The sequence below is a fragment of the Perca flavescens genome, chromosome 5 (genome assembly GCF_004354835.1).
Source record: "Perca flavescens isolate YP-PL-M2 chromosome 5, PFLA_1.0, whole genome shotgun sequence".
Taxonomy (NCBI): domain Eukaryota; kingdom Metazoa; phylum Chordata; class Actinopteri; order Perciformes; family Percidae; genus Perca; species Perca flavescens.
This window is the reverse complement of record NC_041335.1, coordinates 33592613-33614156: the sequence shown is the minus strand read 5'-3', so window position 1 is coordinate 33614156 and position 21544 is coordinate 33592613. Positions and strand designations below refer to the sequence as shown.

Genomic DNA, 21544 nt, shown 5'->3' with positions numbered 1-21544 from the left:
AATGATGCTGTAATGAGAAACTGCTAATAATGCTATATTAGACCCAAATAAGTTTTTACCCCCTCTGTTGTTACAAACAGATCTTTAATCTTTAAAATGAAAGTATAATAGTGTAGAAACCACAATCACAAGACAAAAGGTTACAACTAAGCAAAGTCTGCTGAGCTGTACAGCGTTAACTGTAAATAAGGAAACGGGTTAAACTTGTCCACAGCAGGATGTTCAGATGTTCAGCCCGTTCACATAAAGATGAAATCTGACACTTTATAGTAAAGTCTACAGTGACAGCACAGATTATGTTGTTAAATAATGCACAAGTAGATATTCATTACCCTATGTATATATCATTAGAAATAAATGTTAAATATGGTTTTAAACATCAATCATTGAATCTGAAAAATATTTCATGTTGCAGACTATTGTTTCAGTGGATAGTAGGCTCCCAACATTGTCACAGTAGAACATGCATATCAATTTAAATGTAGGTCTACGAGGAAAACAGAGTGCAACCATATACAAAAATGTATTCATCTTTTATAAACACTTTTTGAAATAGACATTTCCTTGTAACACAAAAACAGATATGTAATTAGCTTTTCCACATTAATTTATTCGTCAGGTTTCACTAGTTTACTCTCTTACCTGTCTTAGAGTAAAATAGTTTAATTGTTAACTTGTGCAAAAAAGACAGTCATATTAAATGAAAATACAGGCTGCAGCTGATAAGACATGTTTATTAACATGCAGTCTGTTACACAGATACACTGAACTTTACAGCTAATGAACATGCATGCATTTAAACTTAATCAGCTCTTAAAGTTAACACAAGTTAAACAAATGATGTGCTACAGTGCACTGGCTACTATAAATGTTATCTGTTTACAGACATTTGCACTTAAACAACTATACAGCATCATTTATCATATTGTAATTTTAATGTCAGTCATTGAATATTAAATATACTAATGGTACCTGAACAACTTTATATACGCTAACTATATACACCAGTCAACATGACAAAAATTTCACAAAATATTTAGTCTTCAAACAAAAGCTCACAGTTTTTCAGCTGGAACTGTGCCTCTCTGAGAAAAGAACAAAACATCTCATAAAATGTTACAAGCCTTGTTTTCGCTGGCTTTCTTCACATGTTCCTGTATCCACCTATGTATTTCCTCCTCATGTATTTTCTCAAGCTCATGGATTTCATTGCTCTGATTTTGTTTCTCAAGGTTTAAAAGTTTCAACTTCAGCTCATTCATTTCTTGTTCTTGGTTTTTCTTCAATTTCTTAAAGTCTTTCTGGTATACTTTGTGTCTGCACAACTGTTTTATCATTGAGGCCTTATTGATTTGTTGCCTCTGCTTGAGATCCTCGATCTCCTTTCCACACTTTTCCATCTCAGCTAAAACTTCGCGTGTATACTCGTGTCTGAATTCGTGGCATTGTTCAGCTTGCTTTCTGACCTCCTCTTCGTGTTTCCTCCTTATTTCATCAATGTCCTGATAGAGTTCTACTTCCTCATATTCTCTTTTGATCCTCTCTTCTTTTTCTTTTCTTTTGTTTTCGTATCTTTCAAATTCCTGCTCTTGTCTGAGCTTTTCAAGTCGTCTTTGCTCCTCCTCTCGTTCCTGTTGCTCTTCTTGATATCGTATGTTCCACCATTCCTTTCTTTCCCGCTCCCAAGCCTCTCGTTCTTTTTTTATGTCTTCTCTAGCCTTCAATATTAACACCCAGTCAGCGACAGCACTTCTTTCTGATACATATTTTAGATTTTCCTCCAAAACTTCAAGTTTTTGTTCCCACTTGTGTCGTTGGAATTCATCCTGCCTTTTCTTGTTCTTTTCCTCCTCTTGTCTCTTTTCTCTTCTTCTCTTCCTCTCCTCCTCTTGCTGCGTCTTGGTGTATTCCTCCTTTTTGTTGTCTCGCTCCTCTCTGCCTTGATCAAGTTTAGATCTTAGCTCTGCCAATTCTCTTTCCTTTGCTCGCATTTCTTCTTGATGTTTTCTTTCAAGGTCCCTCTGTTTCCTCTGTATCTCTTGTTCCTTCAACATCATGAACTCTTTTTCTTTTTGTATGGCTGCCTCAGCTCCTTGAAACCAGTGTGAGGTGTAGTAGCCACCGCCATTTTCCTTCACCATTGCCTCAACCTTGATCAGCAGCTGGCTGACTTGAAAACGATTCTCCTGATCATTGTTATTGAAGACATGGTATCTTCCTCCACATTCAGTTATCAGATTTATTAAGGAGTCATCAGTGTCTTCTGTTATGTAGCTCTCAATCGTTTGGTTTTTAAGATCATCTCCTTTGGTGAATACGACAATGATGAAGTCTTCTGACTTCTTGCCAAAAAAGTCCCTGATCAGCTCCACAGTTTCTTCTTCCTCTCGTGTAAAGCGACCGATCGGCAGCACCAGTAAGAACACATGAGGTCCTGGAGCCAACAAGCTGACACATTTCACAAGCTCCTGTTGAACTTCATCATTGGTCAGAGTCGTGTCAAACAAGCCAGGGGTGTCTACTATGACGATAGGCTGCCCATCAATCTCTCCTTTTTCTGTCTGGCAAAACACGGTCACTGACTTTTGGCTAGTTTTAGATTTGAAGCATTCTTTGCCCAAAATAGTGTTTCCAGTGGCACTCTTTCCACTACCAGTCTTTCCAATCAGCACCATCCTGAGACACTCTCTACTTTGCAACTTCCTTGGAGACTCTCTAATCTGCGCCATCCTTGGAGACTCTCTACTCGTCACCGTACCGGGAAACTCTCTTTTCGGCACTATCCTGGGAGACTTTGTTCTCGGCACTATCCGGGGAGGCTCTTTTTTCGGCATTCTGAGAGATGCTGTACCCGGCACCATCCTGTGAAATCCTTTACTCTGATATTGATAAGCGGTTGATCCATGTCTTGTAAGAGTAGGTTTTGCACATTCAGGTCCACCCTGGCAATCAGTCTCTTCAGTGAAGGTCAAATATTTTCCCCCGTTTTCATCCACTATGTTCTCCATTTTCTCAATCAACTCTTGAAAATCAGAGTCAGGAAAATCTTTTTCATCAAAGTTCATTCTATGCTGTCTTTGTCTGCAGTCTTGGATGAGTTGATAAACTGTGGAATTCCCAACCCTATCATTTTGTGGTATGATGACCATTGAGGATTTAAAAGCATCTTGTCCAAAGAAGTTTATGATTGACTTAATTTTTTTTCTGTCCTCTTCATTGAAATTAGAAGGCTTCACTAACAGCAGCAGAACATTTGGTCCAGGAGGACATTGAGCCACACACTTCTTCATCTCGTGTTTCACTCTTGGCACAGGCAGACTAAAGACGTCTGGTGTTCGCACTACTGTGAAGGGTTTTGTGTGCAAATGTGCAAATTGTGCATGCGTTCTTGGATGAGAACAATCTTGTTTTCCAGTCAGTAAGTTAGTTAGTGTCGTCTTTTCATTCTGGCTTTTTCCAAATATCACAATCCTGAGTTTAGATGCTGTAAAACAATAAGAACAAAATCATTACGTATTATTAATCGCAGAAAGGAACCCACCAAGGTTCTTTGTTCTGTCCACTGAGCTACTTACATAAGTCATATGAAGTCATGATGAAGTTAAGCATATGAATTTTAATATTTAATTAAATGTCCTTCTCAGATGATGTTGTGCCATTTGTCCCAAATTTAGAAATCTCTACCTGCTGCCCTTAAGATTGTACATTTTAGTCTCTTTTCAGTTAACAGACCTGCCAACCTGTACGCATTTTGCGTAGTATGGTGATACGATTTGTCACTTCAAACTACGCAAAAATCAGGTTGGACCGTCTCAGTCTAACACTTGATAGTAGTAGGCGGCTAAAACCTATGGCTAAAACAGCGTAGCATGCTGGAAAAAAAACTAAAGACCAAACACAGCGTCTGGTTCCTTCCTCTAATGTCAAGCGGGGATATTGGCTACTGATAGTAAAACGAAAGCATCAGATGCAAGTGTTATTCCTCCCTCATTCCCGTTTAGTTTGGTTGGTTTCCCCTATATATCTATGGGTTTCCCCAAGGGAGGACGGTGCTTGCAAAGGTAAACTGATTTGATGTAGAAAGGTGAAATTGTGAAATGAATTAATTTATGTAGGCTACCCGTCAACTTTGGAGAAATGTTATTTATATTATTATTAATAAAGCCTTGCATTTGGTATACAAAGTCTTTGATTTCGTTACATAGGTCTTATATATGTTTTGCTTTTCCTAGGATTAAGTTCATACCGTAACAAAATTAACTGTTGCTAATGTTGGCTAATAAAAAACTGACCGGAGGCCGTCATTGGATGCACCGGAGGACCGAGACACAAAGTAAACACGACTCTCTGACCGGTACCGGGGGGTTAACACGCCTCTCTGACTGGTACCGGGGGGTTAACACGCCTCTCTGACCGGTACCGGGGGGTTAACACGCCTCTCTGACCAGTACCGGGGTGTTAACACGCCTCTCTGACCGGTACCGGGGGGTTAACACGCCTCTCTGACGGGTACCGGGGGGTTAACACGCCTCTCTGACCAGTACCGGGGGGTTAACACGCCTCTCTGACCGGTACCGGGGTTAACACGCCTCTCTGACCAGTACCGGGGTGTTAACACGCCTCTCTGACCGGTACCGGGGGGTTAACACGCCTCTCTGACGGGTACCGGGGGGTTAACACGCCTCTCTGACCGGTACCGGGGGGTTAACACGCCTCTCTGACCAGTACCGGGGGGTTAGCGGTTAAACTGAGCGGAGGATGTGTGGAATCTGTGTCGGTGTCTGTCGGACCTTGGCTGGCCGCTCGGCGCTAACAGGCTAATGGCTTATTAGCTAGCCAAACACTGAGCGGTAACATCTGCAAAGATTGACTCTGTGAGCGCATTAATCTGCTCGGTGTGCGTTTTATAACAAACAGAGCAAGCAGCCGCCGGACTGTAACACCTATTGATCCTTGCAGGACTTCACTGTGAGCGGACTGTTTAGAGAAGATGTGACCGGCAGGTAATGTCGAAGGTTATCTGCTACTGTAGCGTAGCAGAGCTGCAAGTAAACGCTGAACTGAGCCGTGTGTTTTTAGTGTTAAACACTGCTGCAGGTATTCATGCACGACTGTTGTTGGTGATTTCCAGAGGTGGAAGACTTACTCAGATTATGTATTGCAGTAAAAGTAGAAAAAACAGTGTTGTAGAGTTACAAATTACTTGTCAGTTAAAAGTCCTGCATTCAACATCTTCCCTATGTAATACAAAAGTATTATCAAAATATACTTAAAGTACCAAAAGTAAAAGTGCTCATTATGCAGTGTAATATATTTTATTGGATTATATTATGATCCAATTAATTGTATTTAATATAAATAATGTTAATTTAATTCAAGTAGCCTATTGAACATAATTATTTTCTAGGGTTTAAAATGTATACAGATTTGACATTTAATGGCATTTTTTCCATGTGTGTGCCGCCTTGTTCATGAACCAGAACTTCGACAATAAATCAGTAAGTTGCTGCTCAAAAAGGTTTTCCGGGTTGGCAGGTCTAAGTTAATGAGATCAACCTGGCTACATCAGAACTCTTGACTATTAGCTTTCTTTATTAAAGGAACACGCCGACTTATTAGGACTTTAGCTTAATCACCGTATCCCCCAGAGTTAGATAAGTCCATACATACCCTTCTCATTTCCTTGCGTGTTGTAACTCTGTCTGACGCACCCACTGCTAGCCTGGTTAGCACAGATCCTGGAGGTAACCGGCTCCAACTAGCCTGCTGCTCCGAATAAGTGACAAAATAACGCCAACATTTTCCTATTTACATGTTGTGTTTTGTATAGTCACAGCGTGTACAAGGTCACATGAGACACAGCCATCTTCTAACCGTATACATACTGGGAACTATATTCTCAGAAGGCGAAGCAGCGCTTTGCCTTTCTGAGAATATAGTTCCCATTTTGTATACGGTTATAAGATGGCTGTGTCTCATGTAACCTTGTTATTTGTACAGTGTACAGCTGTGACTATACAAATCACAACATGTAAATAGGAAAATGTTGGTGTTATTTTCTCACTTATTGGGAGCAGTAGGCTAGATGGAGCCGGTTACCTCCAGGATCTGTGGTAACCAGCGGTGGGGGCCTCAGACAGCGTTACAACACACACGGAGATGAGAAGGGTATGTATGGATTTAACTTTGGATATGGTGAATAAGCTAAAGTCCCAATAAGTCAGCGTGTTCCTTTAACTTGTCACTGACTTTGACTGCTATTTGATGCTGGGCAGGCAGTGTACAGTGAGTGTTGGCTGAAAACAGCTACCTGCTGCTTCTGGAAACAGAGTTTGGTATGTAAAGTTGCAGTACTCATTATAATACTTTAATTGCAACACTCACAATTGCAACATTCACCCCTTTTAAATTACAAAGATCCATCTGAGTCAGTGTCAATATTGAAAATATTGATTAATGCTTAAGTGCAGGTTTTAGCACATATTCATAGTACAATATGTTACAGCCATAGAAATAAAATGGATACAAAGGATATACCCGTTCAAATCAACGTAGTAGAATGGTTGGGGCGGCAGCCATTTTTATTTGTGACGTTGCCATTCAACAGACTAACTTCAATTTCAACTGACAAATGCAACAGCTGAAAATGCAATGGAGTAACATTACGAGGCATACAGAACCAAGCGCTTGATTAGTCAAATTTAAAAAAATAATGCTTCATCCACACACTCTTTTCACAGCGTAGGAAAGTACATTGCTATCGCTAGATGAGTGACATTACAATTAATACTACTTGTTACTACACTGACCATTTTCTTCACTTGTCTTTTCTCCATGTTTGTTGTCATGGGAAACATGAAAACTAAGGCCACTTTGGCTTGAGTACAAGGAGGTCCTATTTAAGGTGACCTCCTTAGCCAATCTGTGGGTAAACAAAAGGCCCTAATTTTCAGTTAGGTAAACCTCAGATTTTCACACAAACACTGTTTGAGGTAAAAAAAAAAAAAAATAAATAAAAAAGTATAAATATGAAAAAATGAATTGTGTAGGATTTCAACAGTCCTTACTTTGCAGCCATTTGGTGGCAGTATTAAGAATTGGATTGTGGTAGTATCAACAATGACATTGACACCAACACATTTGACACAGGGACGCTGAGATGGACAATGCAGCACATAGACTGCACCAGTTTAGACTGGGACAGTTTACATTTTCTACAAGCAAAGTTTTACGGCATCAGAATAATTTGAAAGATGATATTATCACTTTAAAATGTCATACATAGTAACTTAAAGGTTTTCAACTTTCCATTGTCTTATCCTGCAACTGTCTTATAATAGATTTGACACACTACCTTCATTCTTTTGTGTTGTGATTTTATTTCTGACCTTGTATTGCATTTTATTTCAGTCTATTTCAGTCTATTTCTCCCCCTTTCATGACTATCTACTATCACTCTATAATAAAGGGAAAAGCCCCCAAAAAGTAATCTTTAAAAAAATGAAAATGGTATGATATGAGGCCTTGCTTGACTTACCGGATGCCATTTTATGTTAGGTAAATTCCACCTCGGTAGTTAAACTTGGTACCTGTTGATTTGAAAAAAAAAAAACGATAAAGTAAATATATCCCATAAGTCAAGCACTGTACTTTCCAAAAACAATGGTTTGGATACTCTGGATAATTCACAATCAGTCAATCAGTCAACCATGTTGCTGGCATAGTTTTACAATTATAGCCACACTGCAGCTATCTAAATAATATGTGTTAAGTGACTTGGCAAGTATTTAATAGAAAATATACAAAATGAGATTGCTTGACAAGTATATAAAGTGCATTTAAAATATATTGTATACTATGCGATATTTATAGATAATAATGTACTATTTAAGTTGCCAAAAGTAACCATAAAAATACATAAAAAGAATATTAGTCTAATAAGTAAGTCACTTACAGCCTTTAAAACAGTGAGTTGATTTCAGATGGCTTAAGTTTAACACATCTGAATACATGAAAGTGCCTTAAATATACTAAATATGATGTAGACATAGAGATATAAATAACTTTGTGCCATAATACATAATTACATAATACATAATTAACATACATAATATAAAATGTAAATAATTTGAGCTGAATTCTAAACAGAAAAAATAATTAAGTTTTCATAGGCCAACTTTACAATAATAAAATGGTTGGACTATTTCAATTTTTTCCAGTATTTAATTTCACAGTCAAAACTACTGCACTTACCTGAAGTTGTATCTTTTATTGCAGTTGAATCATATTTTTGGTCCGACCGATCAGGCCAGACCATTCTGAACAGTCAACACCAGAGAATGATCAATACACTTGTTTTGATTAATGAATCTATTTGGTTATTAGTTACATTTATTATCTGTTTAATTCACTAACTAGATACAATTCTTGCTGTGCCACTCTACACTCAGATCTCTTTTTGCGAGCAGATTTAGGTATGACAACTATAAATGGGCAGGGCCCACAAACCTGGGAACCAATGGAGGCTGAAAACCTGTTGATGTTGTCAATGACAAGTATGAAAAAAATGAAACCGCCCTGCTAGTGTTTGGCAGACACAGCTTATTCTAGATAGATCATTAGATCTAGTTTCAACTGTGGTGGGTTTTGGCTTACATTTGCAACAAAACAATCTTGACTAAAAGATTTTAGTGTTTTGACCAGGATCAGGTTTTTGATGCTAAAATGTCAAGTTACTTGGAGAGCAGTTGTTCTACAGGTTGTACCTGCAAAGTGTGGAATTTGGAATTTCCCTGGAGACAGTAACAGGTGTATGACTGTACGTGAAAACTAGTAAAACTTGTTCATACAAGGATGTAGCCTAGCACCAGGAAAGTATTGATGAACATTAATGTCCTGCCCCTTTCAAAGAGGGTCAGGTTGTTACCTCTTCAGTTGAAGTGCAACTGTCTTCAGTCTCAGACTTAAGAAAAACAAAGACATTCTGAACTTCTGCTTCCTTTATCAGTACAGATAATGAACATCAAGTTTCCCGTTCACAGAAGTGACAGGTACCCCTTGAAACTCCAGCCTTTTCTGTAGCTTTATTATAGTCTGGTTTATTTTTCTTCTCCTTTGGCCTAGAAATGATTTTTTTTTTGGGTCCATAAAGCAAAGTTGGTGAAAAACTTGAAAGATCAGTTTGAAACTGAAGAATAGACTGAAGGAGATGTGTTTCTTCTATTAACTGTTGGTAGTGGTTTATATTGCTTGTAAAGTCATTTTGGTCGTAGACATTCCAAAACCCAGAAAATGGCCACTGAGTTGGGCCAGACCACACTGAAATTGTGGACTGGCTTTGTGACACTTTGTCAGCATGAATGTTTTAGATCAACATGTTTGGACGCATGTAGACACATTATTACACCTTGATTTATAACCTCACACCCTTGGTATGTATGTTATTATTTAAAAGCTGATCATAAAGCTTTTTTTGCTTTGTATGAAAACAGAAAACCGAAGAAAGATCAGAGAGCTGACGATACTGCGTCCCACTGATCTGCCAGATGAACAGTTTTAAACTCAACCACGCTGCTGTAACGCAGCAGGGGTCTTTATTTTTCATACCTGAGAGCCTGTTGGATGTGTTTGATTTATAACACAGCCCCGCCTGAATGTAGCAGCGTGTGTGTATTAAACACATACATTTGTTTTAAATGCATACAAGCCTCTGCATGTTTGTGGACTCATATTTTCTCTTTTTATCCTGGGAGGTCATTGGGGTATGTTTGATTTATAGCCTGGTCCCTCCTGGCTATGTTTTCACATGGATCCAGCCCCACCCCACCTCTCCCCCGGTGTGGAAAGAATTAATAAAACACATACACACACACAAACACACACATGCACGCACGTGCACACACACACACACACACACACACACACACACACACACACACACACACACACACACACACACAAACACACTCTCTCTCTCTTAAACACAGATCTTCAGCCGGCTAAGTTCGACTTGTCCAGCAGTACTAACTGCTCTCCTCAAATATTTCTGATCTTTATCAGTACTTTCAATCACTCTTATTACCAGGAAAAATGCATGATTCCACAATTGTAAGTTAGTGCCAGTATTACATTTTCACACTAAGATTATTGTGGCCAAAACCAATACTGTATAGTATAAATGGTATTGTCGCGGTTTTCATCAAACATAGCTGAAATACTATTAAATTACTTCACACCATGTTTTTGCTTTGGATTTATAAACTGTAACATTGTTGGACATTGCAAAAACATGCATGTGTAATAATAACTAAATAACCACATAAACACAAGCAGGTGTGTAAAACTTGTGTAGTGTAGTGTCTGTCAGCATCCGTTCATGTTTTAATTAATGCTCAAATTTCTTGTCCTTGAGATTGGCATGGGGTACTTTCCATAAGATCATCTTTCAATGCAAATCAAACCAGCTATAGGCTAACCGACATAAAACCATGCCAATCTCTAGGTATGGAGAAGGGTATGTGATGATGTGGGGCTATTTTAATTTAGAAATCTGCCTGCCTCTATGGGAATTTAACATAGGGGTGTACTCACTTTTGTTGCCAGCGGTTTAGACAGTAATGGCAATAGTGTGTTGAGTTATTTTGAGGGGACAGCACATTTACACTGTTATACAAGCTGTACACCTAATACTTTACATTGTAGCAAAGTGTAATTTCTTCAGTGTTGTCCCATTAAAAGATATAATGAAATATTTACTAAAATGTGAGTGTGAGTGTACTCACTTTTGTGAGATACTGTAAATATATATATATATATATATATATATATATATATATATATATATATATATATATATATATATATATATATATCTCAATTTGATTTAGAAAATGGTCAGCAGTAATGTCAGTATGATTTTTAAGTAATGAGCTGTTAAAAAAAAAACTCCAGTGTGGTTGTTTATATTTGTGCATTTCTTGACTGAGCTGCTTTTGGACGAATTTTAACAGTCCAATGGTTAAATGGGGATTTTGATTGCATCAAAAGGTGTTTTAGTGATGTCAAGTCAAACTTCATTAGTTGAACATTTCTCACATTAGGGAAACTCAATGTGCTTTGAATTAACTGGATATTAAAAAGCAGTTATGGTTTTGGATTGAATATAATTTATTTTCACTTTAAGTGGTTGTCTCAAGCTGTTTGCAAAAAGTAATTAGTCTTCTGGCTTGAAGGCACTTTTGCAGGAAAATATGGGAGTCGTGTAGAAGTTGAACCAGTGACCTCTCAGTTACAATCTGGTCTGTCTGACACCCTACCACCTTGGTGGGAGAAAAAACGTGGGAAATAGTTTTAAAATAGTCTCGGCTGGATATGAAAATGTAGTTTTGAACGCAGAGTTTGTTCATGTTGTTAGAATGATGTTTTTGGGTGGAACCCTTACCAGCCAGCTCACTGGCTGTGTGTTTGAACAACATCACTGTCATTAGTTGGTCCAGACAGAGTGAGAGACGCCAGGTATTACCCATAAATCATTTGGGTTTGGTCAGTTATGAAATCTAGCTGTTATCAGATGGGAAATATTTCCAAAATCAGACCTGGTCAGAGTCACTGACCAGTAACACTATCCCGTCTGCAGATCTGTTTTTTTTCTGAAAAAAATCTAGCTTTTTACCTACCATCTCTGTCGATAATCTGGAATTCAAAGAACTGTTATACTCATGCTCTTTGAATGTAAGGTGAAAGTGAAGGGAGCATCTCATTTCCTGGATTCCTGAAGAGTTAAGCAACACATGCAGGGGCCTATTTTAACAATCTGAAACGCAAGTGCCAAACGTGAAACGCAAGTAGCTTTGTGTGCGGATCTCGGGCGCTGTTGCTATTATACCGGCGGGATAAATGAGTCTTGCGCCCGACGCAAATCTAAAATGGGTTGGTCTGAAGTAGCTAGGTGTGGTTTGTGCATAACATGCAATAAACCAATCAGAGCGTTATCTCACATTCCCTTTAAGAGCAGGCGCGCTTGTTCCATGGTGGATTGCTATTATAACGGCGGATTTGCCTGGCACACGCCAGCGGGAGCTGTCCGGGATGCGGCAAAGTAATAAATGCCGTCTTGGCCGGGTGGCGATATTGCTGCGGCCTCTCGGGCGTATCTCCACAGTCTGGAGAGGATTGCTGCAGCCATGGAGCATGGGCCTACAAACGCACCACCTGCTCCTGTTGTGCCTCTCCCCCCCTCTCCATCTCCGTCCACCCGCTCCACCAGGAGCGCATCGCGAATTGCCACTCCCGGACCAGATCCCGCCGGAGGGTCCAATCCCACCGTAGTTCAACATCACGTCTTCTTAAGTCCTCTGATATTTCCTCATTTATGTCATCAACACATCCATGATTCATGGAAATGTTGTGTAAAACTCAACAAGCCACAAAGAATGCTGCGACTTTTTGAGGACTGTACTGTAAAGTGCCTCCTGATCTATCCAAACACCTGAAGCACATTTTCAGTAATATTTTCCTTTGTAATTATGTATGGTTTTCAAAAATGGAAATTGCTGAGTCCGTGTAGATGAGGGAAGCAAGGTGTATGCGCATTGTGCCCACGCTACATTATGGCCAAGCATGCGCCCCTAAAATAGCATCTGAATAACGCCCCACTGACTTTAGACTAGTGCCACTGACTTTAGACCAGGTTTTTCCTGGTCAGTGGCGGAATTGTTTTCTGAAACTGCAAAATAGCACCAGGGAACGTTTGCGCCTGAACACATCTCCTCTTTACGCTGAACCGCCCCCTGCAGCGCAAATACATTCCCTAATTTATCGACGTGGGTCTGTGGAGGGAAAAGTCCGCTGTGCGTCGGGTGCAAAATAGGAACGATAACATGATGATAACGGTGTACAAAGGCAAGTGCGCTGAGTGCAAGATAGGGCCCTCAGACTCTAAACTGGACCCCCATCACTCCTGTCCTGCATCTTCACACTGAAATGACTTGATATTTGGTTTTCTTTTCAGACTATTTTCAGGACGGTGCACTTTGATGATAGCCAGAAGATTTTAACAAGACTAAAACCCTATTTGTGTGGCACTTTTTCAATTAAATTGTGTCTGTGTTTTATGGCAGGTCCTGTATCTTCTACAGAGCTTGTATGGATATCCCCCGAGGAACAGAGCTGCTGGTTTGGTACAATGACTCCTACACTTCCTTCTTCGGCATCCCACTGCAGTGCATTGCTCAGGACGAAAACTGTGAGAGAACACTACTTACCTTTCTTTCTTTCTTTCTTTCTTTCTTTCTTTCTTTCTTTCTTTCTTTCTTTCTTTCTTTCATTCTTTCTTTTTTACTGTTCTTTTATCGTTGTCTCTCTGGCTTTTCTATGCTGGATTCTGAATGTTTGATGAGATCAGTTTTAAAATAACAGCTCTAGAAATAATCCTGGATTTTAAGACAAAAAACATTTACTGTTGTAACAATACATTGTCTCTTCTAAAACTCTTCAGATCACAAGTTTGATTCCCAGAACAGATTACTGCTGTCCTTGTCCAAGGAAGTGTCCTTAAGCAAGAAAGTAAACTATTTACAGTAGCTGAATACCCTCTAACTAGAAGGACAGGTTTAGGTTCCCTCAGCTGACTCGCTATAAAGATGATAAAATCATCAGCTAAATGTTTCATATGTAAATGTGACTGTAACATCTAAATGCTCCAAACTTAAGCCAAACCCCTTGGCTCTGCGACGGCTCTGTCTGCAGGAAATAAAACAGCAGTTTTCTTTGGATGTCACTCTAATTTTATTACCGACAGTATTTAAACTCTTAGACTGGAAGAAAGCTTTTCGCCCGCCACTAAAACAACGCAGTGAACAGGTTTTTTTTTTTTACAAACCTGCTGCTTTCTGATTTATTTGTCTGACAAACTGAGCCAGTCAAAACAAGACTGGAAGAAGTCTTTTATTTGCTAAAATGTAGGCACTCTGTGGCCTTGTGTCGACCCACTGCCTCTCTCTCCCTGGTAACTCTTCTTGAAGCCACACTAGTTTTTAACACTTTTTTAAAGAATAGACAAATTTACCGTCAAAACGTTTGATCTTCTTTCTCTGCAAACAAAAATATACACATTTCTGAATCTTTTATCCAGGATTCTTCAACCAAAAGTCTACGTTGACTTATTTACTCTTACGTTACGTACATAACCAAATCCAACTATACCCTGCAAATTGAAAAATGACAACAAAGGGGTACCCAGAGCCTTAAAAACGTGACACCAAAAAGGGTCATGACCAAGCTGCCGTATGTGATGAGTTGGGAGTGAAAATGTGTTGCCCTTTGACAAAAAAGACCCATGATAACATTCATCATTCATTCATCTGTTGGGGAAAACATTTTATATAAATCACTGTTCTCACTAATCACACTTAAATTTCCTTTTCTTTGTTTGTAAAACAAAAGTGTTATGGTAAGCATTGTGGTTAAAAGGCTAAACAGATGAGCATGACGCACTAAGTAAGGTTGTTTGGTGAAAGTCACAACAAAGTTGACATTTTTGTGATTTCAGCTGGTTGAAATGTTTTTTGACAAACTAGGATGTAACGTCCATGTCCTCAACACACCATTCTCATTAAAATACACAGAATATTGTGTGTTTACATATTAGAATGCTGGCTGTTTTCTTTTTCTCTACTTTCTTTTTGTTTCTCCTGGCTTGTCTCTTTCTTCCTTCCTCCACCTTCAGTCTCAGTGTCCACCTCTTTCCCTTCTCCCTCTGTCTCTCTTCCATCTATCCTCTCTTTTTCTCTGTCATCAATTTCTTTTTGTTTACATCCCCTCTAGTTTTCTGCTCAGTATGCATGAGCAGCATGTATATATGTATATATATATATATATATATATATATATATATATATATATATATATATATATATATATATATATATATTTTCCATTCAAACTTTTTTTCTGTGGATTTGACAGAGTAACTTTACCCTGAAGAGGGAAAACAAACTTTGACATTTCTTTTTTTCATTTTCTTTTACACAATTATAGAGCAAAAAAAAAAAACATGAATAAGGAGTTTTAATCTGTGGAATCCAAATTGAAATGAATTAAATTAGAGCTCATCTTTCACATAGTCGCAGTTAAATGAGATCGCGCTGATTGCAAATTACAGACGTTTGGCCACAAACTGGTTTGTTTTACAGATGGAACGACTCTTTTACATGACATCGTTCACCATGACAGGACTGTGGCAGCCTCTACACAGTCACATATACACATTTGTATTACTATGTTTATGAGGACCTGTTTTGCGTGTATATTCCTTACAAATGCTTTTTCATAGATTTTAACAAAAATAATATATAATTTTTTTTAAACCCTATTAGCTGTTTGTATGAAGTGATCGTCATGTCTGTTCAATGGTGCAACATGTTAGCCCAAAAGCAAAATATCTTGACAATCACTGGATTGACATGAAATCTAATAACAGACAGTTCATGGTCAACGACTTTGGTGATCTTCTGACTTTTCATCTAGTGACACAAACAGCGCAAAATCTCCACTTCTTCAGCAGTTTATTACAGGATTCCCTGTCTAAAAGTAATGGCATTAGCAGTCAAAGTTAGACAAATGGGTGCTTTCCAAAGTTACTGTTGTTTTAATACAAATCCTTGCAGTGCTGCATTGTCCCTTTGGGTGAGTAGTGGAACTTTGAGACAATAGTCAAGTTTTCTTTGACTTTAATGTGCCCAGATCTTGATAAGTGATTTATACATCCCAAATATTATCTGTGTTTTTTTCTGATATGGCCTCCAGATTAAAGCTAATATGTTCAGGTTTTTAGTATAGCAGTGCACCTTGCTGTCTGCAGTGTCTTTAATACTACCAGTGGATAAATAGGAGTCTGAAATGTTCCTGCCTTTAAATCATGAAGGCAAGACACTGCAGGTGAATAGGGTAAACGTTTTCACTCAAAGATATCACCAAGCTTCCCCGGTTGATTACTAACATTAAGACACTTTATTTTTTTGTATTATAAGTTTTCTGAAATTGTATGTTTAAATAAGTAGGCAAATGAGGCATTTGCATACATTTCCAGAACAGAAATCTGAACAAAAAAATCAAATGAAAAATAAAGTCCTGTGCTTAACAAAAACTCAAGATTTCAGATTAATTAAATTGTCTCTATCCATGTGAACACATTTGGTCCTCAGATGTACCAAACCCACAGATACATTGTGTACCAACATACACACTGGCAGAGGGCAAACAAAGACTGCAGGATTTGCTTTTGTTCCACCCTGCAGTGAAAAAAGTTTGTTCACATCCAAATGACGTGAAATTAGATTACGCTTCTTTTATACAAACTGAAAGACAGCAACTCTGCTCTGAATTAAAGACAGTTTGCAACTAACTGCATTTGGGCTTTCCATGGCATCGTTATCTGCTGCCCACAAAGGATGAATGTGACGTCGAAACTGCACTGGAGACAGCAGGACTGTGACTTTGTGTTCTTAGTGGAACAGACATTTAAAGTTTTGACCTTTATTATTGCAGATAGCGCCGGCAGAGCACATCCAGACTGGGAACTGGCCAGTACAGCTACAGTTCCCTGGAGCTCTGTATCTAACTTCTGTAATTAGTTACTGCAATGTGCAATCTTTCAGTTAAGGAGATGTAAGCTGTCAGAACCCACAAATTAGTGTATCAATGAAAACCATTTTGTGACAATTTAAGCCCAGATAAAGAAATAATTGTTGTGCAAAAATTGCATACACGCGCGCGCACACACACATGCACACATTCAAGAAACATGTTCACTCACACGCAAACCACACAGCAACACACAACAAAGAAGACACGCACCCTCCGAACACACACTCATCACACTATCAAAGCACACACACACACCCTGTGGTTGTTTACTCATTCACGTTCCATCCAATCACAGCCTGTCGGCCTGACGCTCCACAGCCCGGCCGCCGCCTAACAACAACAACATGTGCCGCAACGGAGAAGGAAAAATCACTTCACAGGGACTTGTCATTGTCTTTTTCCTCCTTTGCTTCTCTTACTCCTTCTCCTCTTCTTTTATATGCTCCTTCTTTATAACACATATTTTTTAGGCTAGAATAGGAGAAAAGAGGAAAAGTAGAAGTAGAGGAGAAGAGGGGAAAAGAGGATGATCAAAAAAAAAATTAATAAAAAGAGAATCAACAATATGTGTGACGGGTAGATAGAGGTGAGAAGAGAAAAAGAGTGTGGTTCAATGTAATAGAGAGAGATGAAGGGCTCAGTAGACAATTGAGAGAGATACAGTAAAAAGATTTGCAAAAGTAGGACAGAAGAAATGAAGAAAGTGAAGGTGCTTTCCATTCCCTCCACCTCTGCAGTAAACTCCTTTGTACTGTATATTCACATCTCTTCTTTATATGACCTATTGTTATTGCCACAATTATAATTGCCTCTATTGATTTTATAAGACTTTATTATCTCTGGTAACTTATCATTATTGATTGCTAACAAAGCTTTGGCAACAAAATCTAAACTGTACTTCATACCAGTAAAGAGAGGAAGACAGATAGACACTTAGATAAAGCAAAGATACAAACAGGGGAGTCTCTGGAGTCAAAATCAAACTTTCTCCCATTTAGTTAGTTACATTTTATCGACGTCAATATGACAAAACATATATAATGTAAAAGTCCCATGTGCAGAATGAAACCAACAGTTAGTGTATCTACTAGGGCTGTCCCAAACGATTATTTTTTAAACGATTAATCTAGCGATTCTTTTTTCGATTAGTCGACTAATGTAACGATTCTTTTTTTGATTAGCGATTATTTTCCCATTGCTTAATTATTAACAATGTACACAAAACAAATTTCAATAATGTTCAAATCTCTATTTATTAAAATTGTTTAACACTGCACTGTTCAAGTAAAATTAATTTGTAGTGCAACCTGAAGCCAGATGTAGGCTATCAATCCAACCACCAAATAAAGTCACTTTCAGGAGGAATACAAAAATAAAGTAAACGGAGCAAGTGCAAAAAGAGTAGCCTGTATTTGCTTTTTTTTAACAGAAGGTAAAATAATGAATAAGTTCTTCTCCCTTTAATTTAACTTTAATTATTTGTATCTAAAGGCTGGTTAAGCACTGTAGGGAGGAGAAGTTGGACAGTTTTCTTTGTCTCGTCCCAGTGATTGGCACATCTGGGTGATGGCGTTGGATATGCGTTAGCAAGTTAGATGTATATCCACTCACATACCCAACAACTGCTGAACAACACTGACACACAGTCCTCGTCTTATCCACCACTCTCTTGCCTGTAGCCTGCTACTGTAACTGACCCGAAGACCGAAGTTTTCAAGGCGGGGACGGCATGAGACGAAAGGACATGACACGGGAGGCTCCAGGCTGCAGCCTTATAGTCTCGAAGTTTTCCCAAACTTGCGATCTTGAAGAGGCCAGCGGGTCCTCTATCTTTTGTGGGTCGCCACCACTCGCCATATTCGTCCTTTCGTGCTGCTATCCCTGACTCACTCACTGGACCGTCGACCTGACAAAAAACTGGATGTAGGCGGAGGAGCTCGGCTAGCTTCAGAGCTAAGGTGGGGCTACAGATTAGTTGTCGCTAGAGCCCACGTATCTAACAGTAGTTCTGCATTACATTAATTAACTTGCATGCACGTATTTATTTATTTTATTGAGTGATTTGTGTCATTTGCAGAATTGTCCCAGCCCTACTATCTACTGACAAGTATTGTATTGAAAAGTCACAGCCATCACACACACCTACCGTAAGCCACGGCCGTACCTGCCAGTAGCTCCTTACCGGATGGTTATTGGTTCGATAATTTAGTAGTTCAGACACAAACGCAATACTTTAAGCCTGACAAGTTGGATTTTTGTGTGTTATGTGATTTCTCCAGAATCCAGCACCCTTACACGGTAAACATACACCCCCTGCTGCCCCAAATAATAACAAAGCACCAAATGGGGATTAATACCCAGCGGAAAATAGTCCCCAGCAAGTGCACTATTTCCCCCTGTATGTGTAATGTTTGCTAAAAACTACAATGTCCAGCTATCTTAGGAAATTACTGAGCCTTTTTAAAAATGAAACTATATATTTGTGAGGTGTTTTTGAAAATATACTGTAGGTCCAATGGGAACCAATGAGCTTTGAGCTGAAAAGTAGAAAGAAGTTCATGGGGTATATTAACAATAATAGAAATATAAAATAAATTCAGCCTTGAGTAAAACAATATTCAGTATGCAATATAATTTTGTCAGCACAAAAATACTATTATATCTATCTATATAATATATAGATAGATATAATAATTACTAAACAAAGTGATTGTGTTCCAACATTTTCTATATGTAACATACCTAAGTCTGTGCCTCTAAATAATTAATTAAGATCATTTGAGTTAAGCTCAGAATTTGCATTCTAGATCATTGCTCATATTCTCCAGTCTGGATGCACTGATGTTTTTCGGGGCTTTGTGGTTCCATCCCACATTCCTAAAATTATTTGTGGATTCATTTTTTTGTTTTCTGTGGAGCTGTTAGACTTTTTTCTGCATGCTGTTGAATGTAATGTACATACTGTCAAACTGAAAGACAAAGAGAAAGAGATATAAACAGGAAAAAAAAACTGGATGACTGGGAGGGGTTGTCATATGGTTCTCATAATGAAGAAGAGAAGAAGGAAGGAGTGTTGAAATGAGGCTGGAACCGATAGATGAACAGGAAGACTTTTAGGCTTTTAAGTTGCTTTTAAAACTTTGCACTTTGCTCCGTCATTAAGATCTGTAATCAGTTTGTACTCACATCATGCCCCTCTGGAAGAGAACACACCCCTTTATAAAGAAAGAAAAGACGGACTCTGCAGTGTTGCAAACTGCATCTGCATAATTCTCCCATTTTGATGATGCATTTCATACGCAGCCCAAACCGTATTGACTTGCATTTTCTGTATATGCGATATTTGTAGCAAAATGAATTAAGTGTTGGTGAGCAGCACGTAACGCGGGCGTCAATAGTGCCGTCGGGCAACTTACAAATGGTGTAATTATCTCCTCATAAGGTTATTAGAGGATCAATGGAGCCTGGTGGCCTGATGACAGAGGTGAGCTGATGAAGGATGGAAAATGGTTATGATGACCTGACTGCAGAGGGGCAGCACAGCAATGTTACAGAGAGCAGGAAAAAAGACACATGATCCTCTTGGATTAGTGAATGGTATGTTCAGGAACTGTACAGCTCTTTTCATTTTAAAACCGGTGTATTGTACATATTTTTTATATTTTATGTTTCTTGTAGGGCTCTACCAAATGCCTTTTTTTTTACATTCAAAGCTTCAATTAAGGGTTTACAACAAAGCTTAAAATGTCTGTCATTGTGTTTTATGACAAACATCATGCAAACGTCACAAAAAAATATCCTCAAAGAAAATCCTAATTTGGTTATATAAATGTAATTATGGTTTTGTTAGATTGCTGCTAGACTACTTGATTGATAGAGGTCTGTGCCTCCTTGTGTTGTTTTGTTTTTGAAAGACTAAACGCCAACAAATATGGATTAAAGCTAGGGGTGTACAATATATCGACTTAATATCGTTATTGCGATATCACGTTGCGCAATATTATATTGAAAGTGTCACAATAAGTATGCAATATTTTGTTTATTTCGTGGAGCGTTGGCTCCGTGGCTTAGTTGTGTTTTGATTTAGAGCCCGCTTGAAACACTATAATGATCATGTTTCATTGGCCAGTTGCCGTGCCACTTGCACATGTTAGTTCACGTCAGCGCACAGGTCCACTACGTGACAAACCATATGGAGCGTACCATGTGACCTCTGTACATATTTCGACAGAGTGACCGTGTAAGTGAAGAAATGGATAGAGACAACAAAACGGAACGAATCAGAGAAGCGAAAGAAAAAAAAGGACCTAAAGAGAGAGCGAAGGGAGTCAGTGGAGCAAAAGAAAGAACACAAAAGTAAGAAAATGAGTGTTGCTCAGGGAGAAGACAAAATAACAGAGATTGAAGAGGAAACAAAAGTAATGCGTCCTCGGTAGCTTGAAAATACTTTGGCTTTAAGCCAACAGATGTTTCACAGGCTAAAGCCCTATGCAAAACGTGTCGAATGGTGATAAATATTACTCTCTCTGGTGTCAGAGAGGAAGTCAGTTGATTGGATTTTCTGCCAGTTGATCATGCCAAGTTTTTCCAAACAAACTGGTTTTACAGAATGAAAAGTAAAACCATACACCGTGAGTTAAAGTAAGACAAGCCCTTTTAATGCCATTTCAATGTGACACATAATGAAGGGTAATGGAGTCTGTCAGTTGGCCAGACCACAGAAAAGGAACATTGCTGAATTCTGGGTCAAGTGAGGACAGCTGGCACCAGCTGGTTCACCCGAAATCTAATTTATACACTTTTACGTAATGTGTTTTTTCCTGTTAATGCCATTGTACTTGACCAGCAACACTTCTGTATCCTACTGTAAATCTGTCCAGTTGATATGCCTCATTCATCT

General features: G+C 38.7%; 1 protein-coding gene across 1 annotated transcript in view; it reads left to right on the top strand.

Moving 5' to 3' along the window:
* Positions 1-21544, top strand: part of prdm6 (PR domain containing 6) — a 95900-nt gene that overhangs the window by 54036 nt on the left and 20320 nt on the right. Inside the window, exon 6 of the mRNA XM_028579196.1 lies at positions 13119-13243. Coding sequence (XP_028434997.1) covers positions 13119-13243 — 125 coding nt within the window. The remainder of the gene's footprint in view (positions 1-13118; positions 13244-21544) is intronic.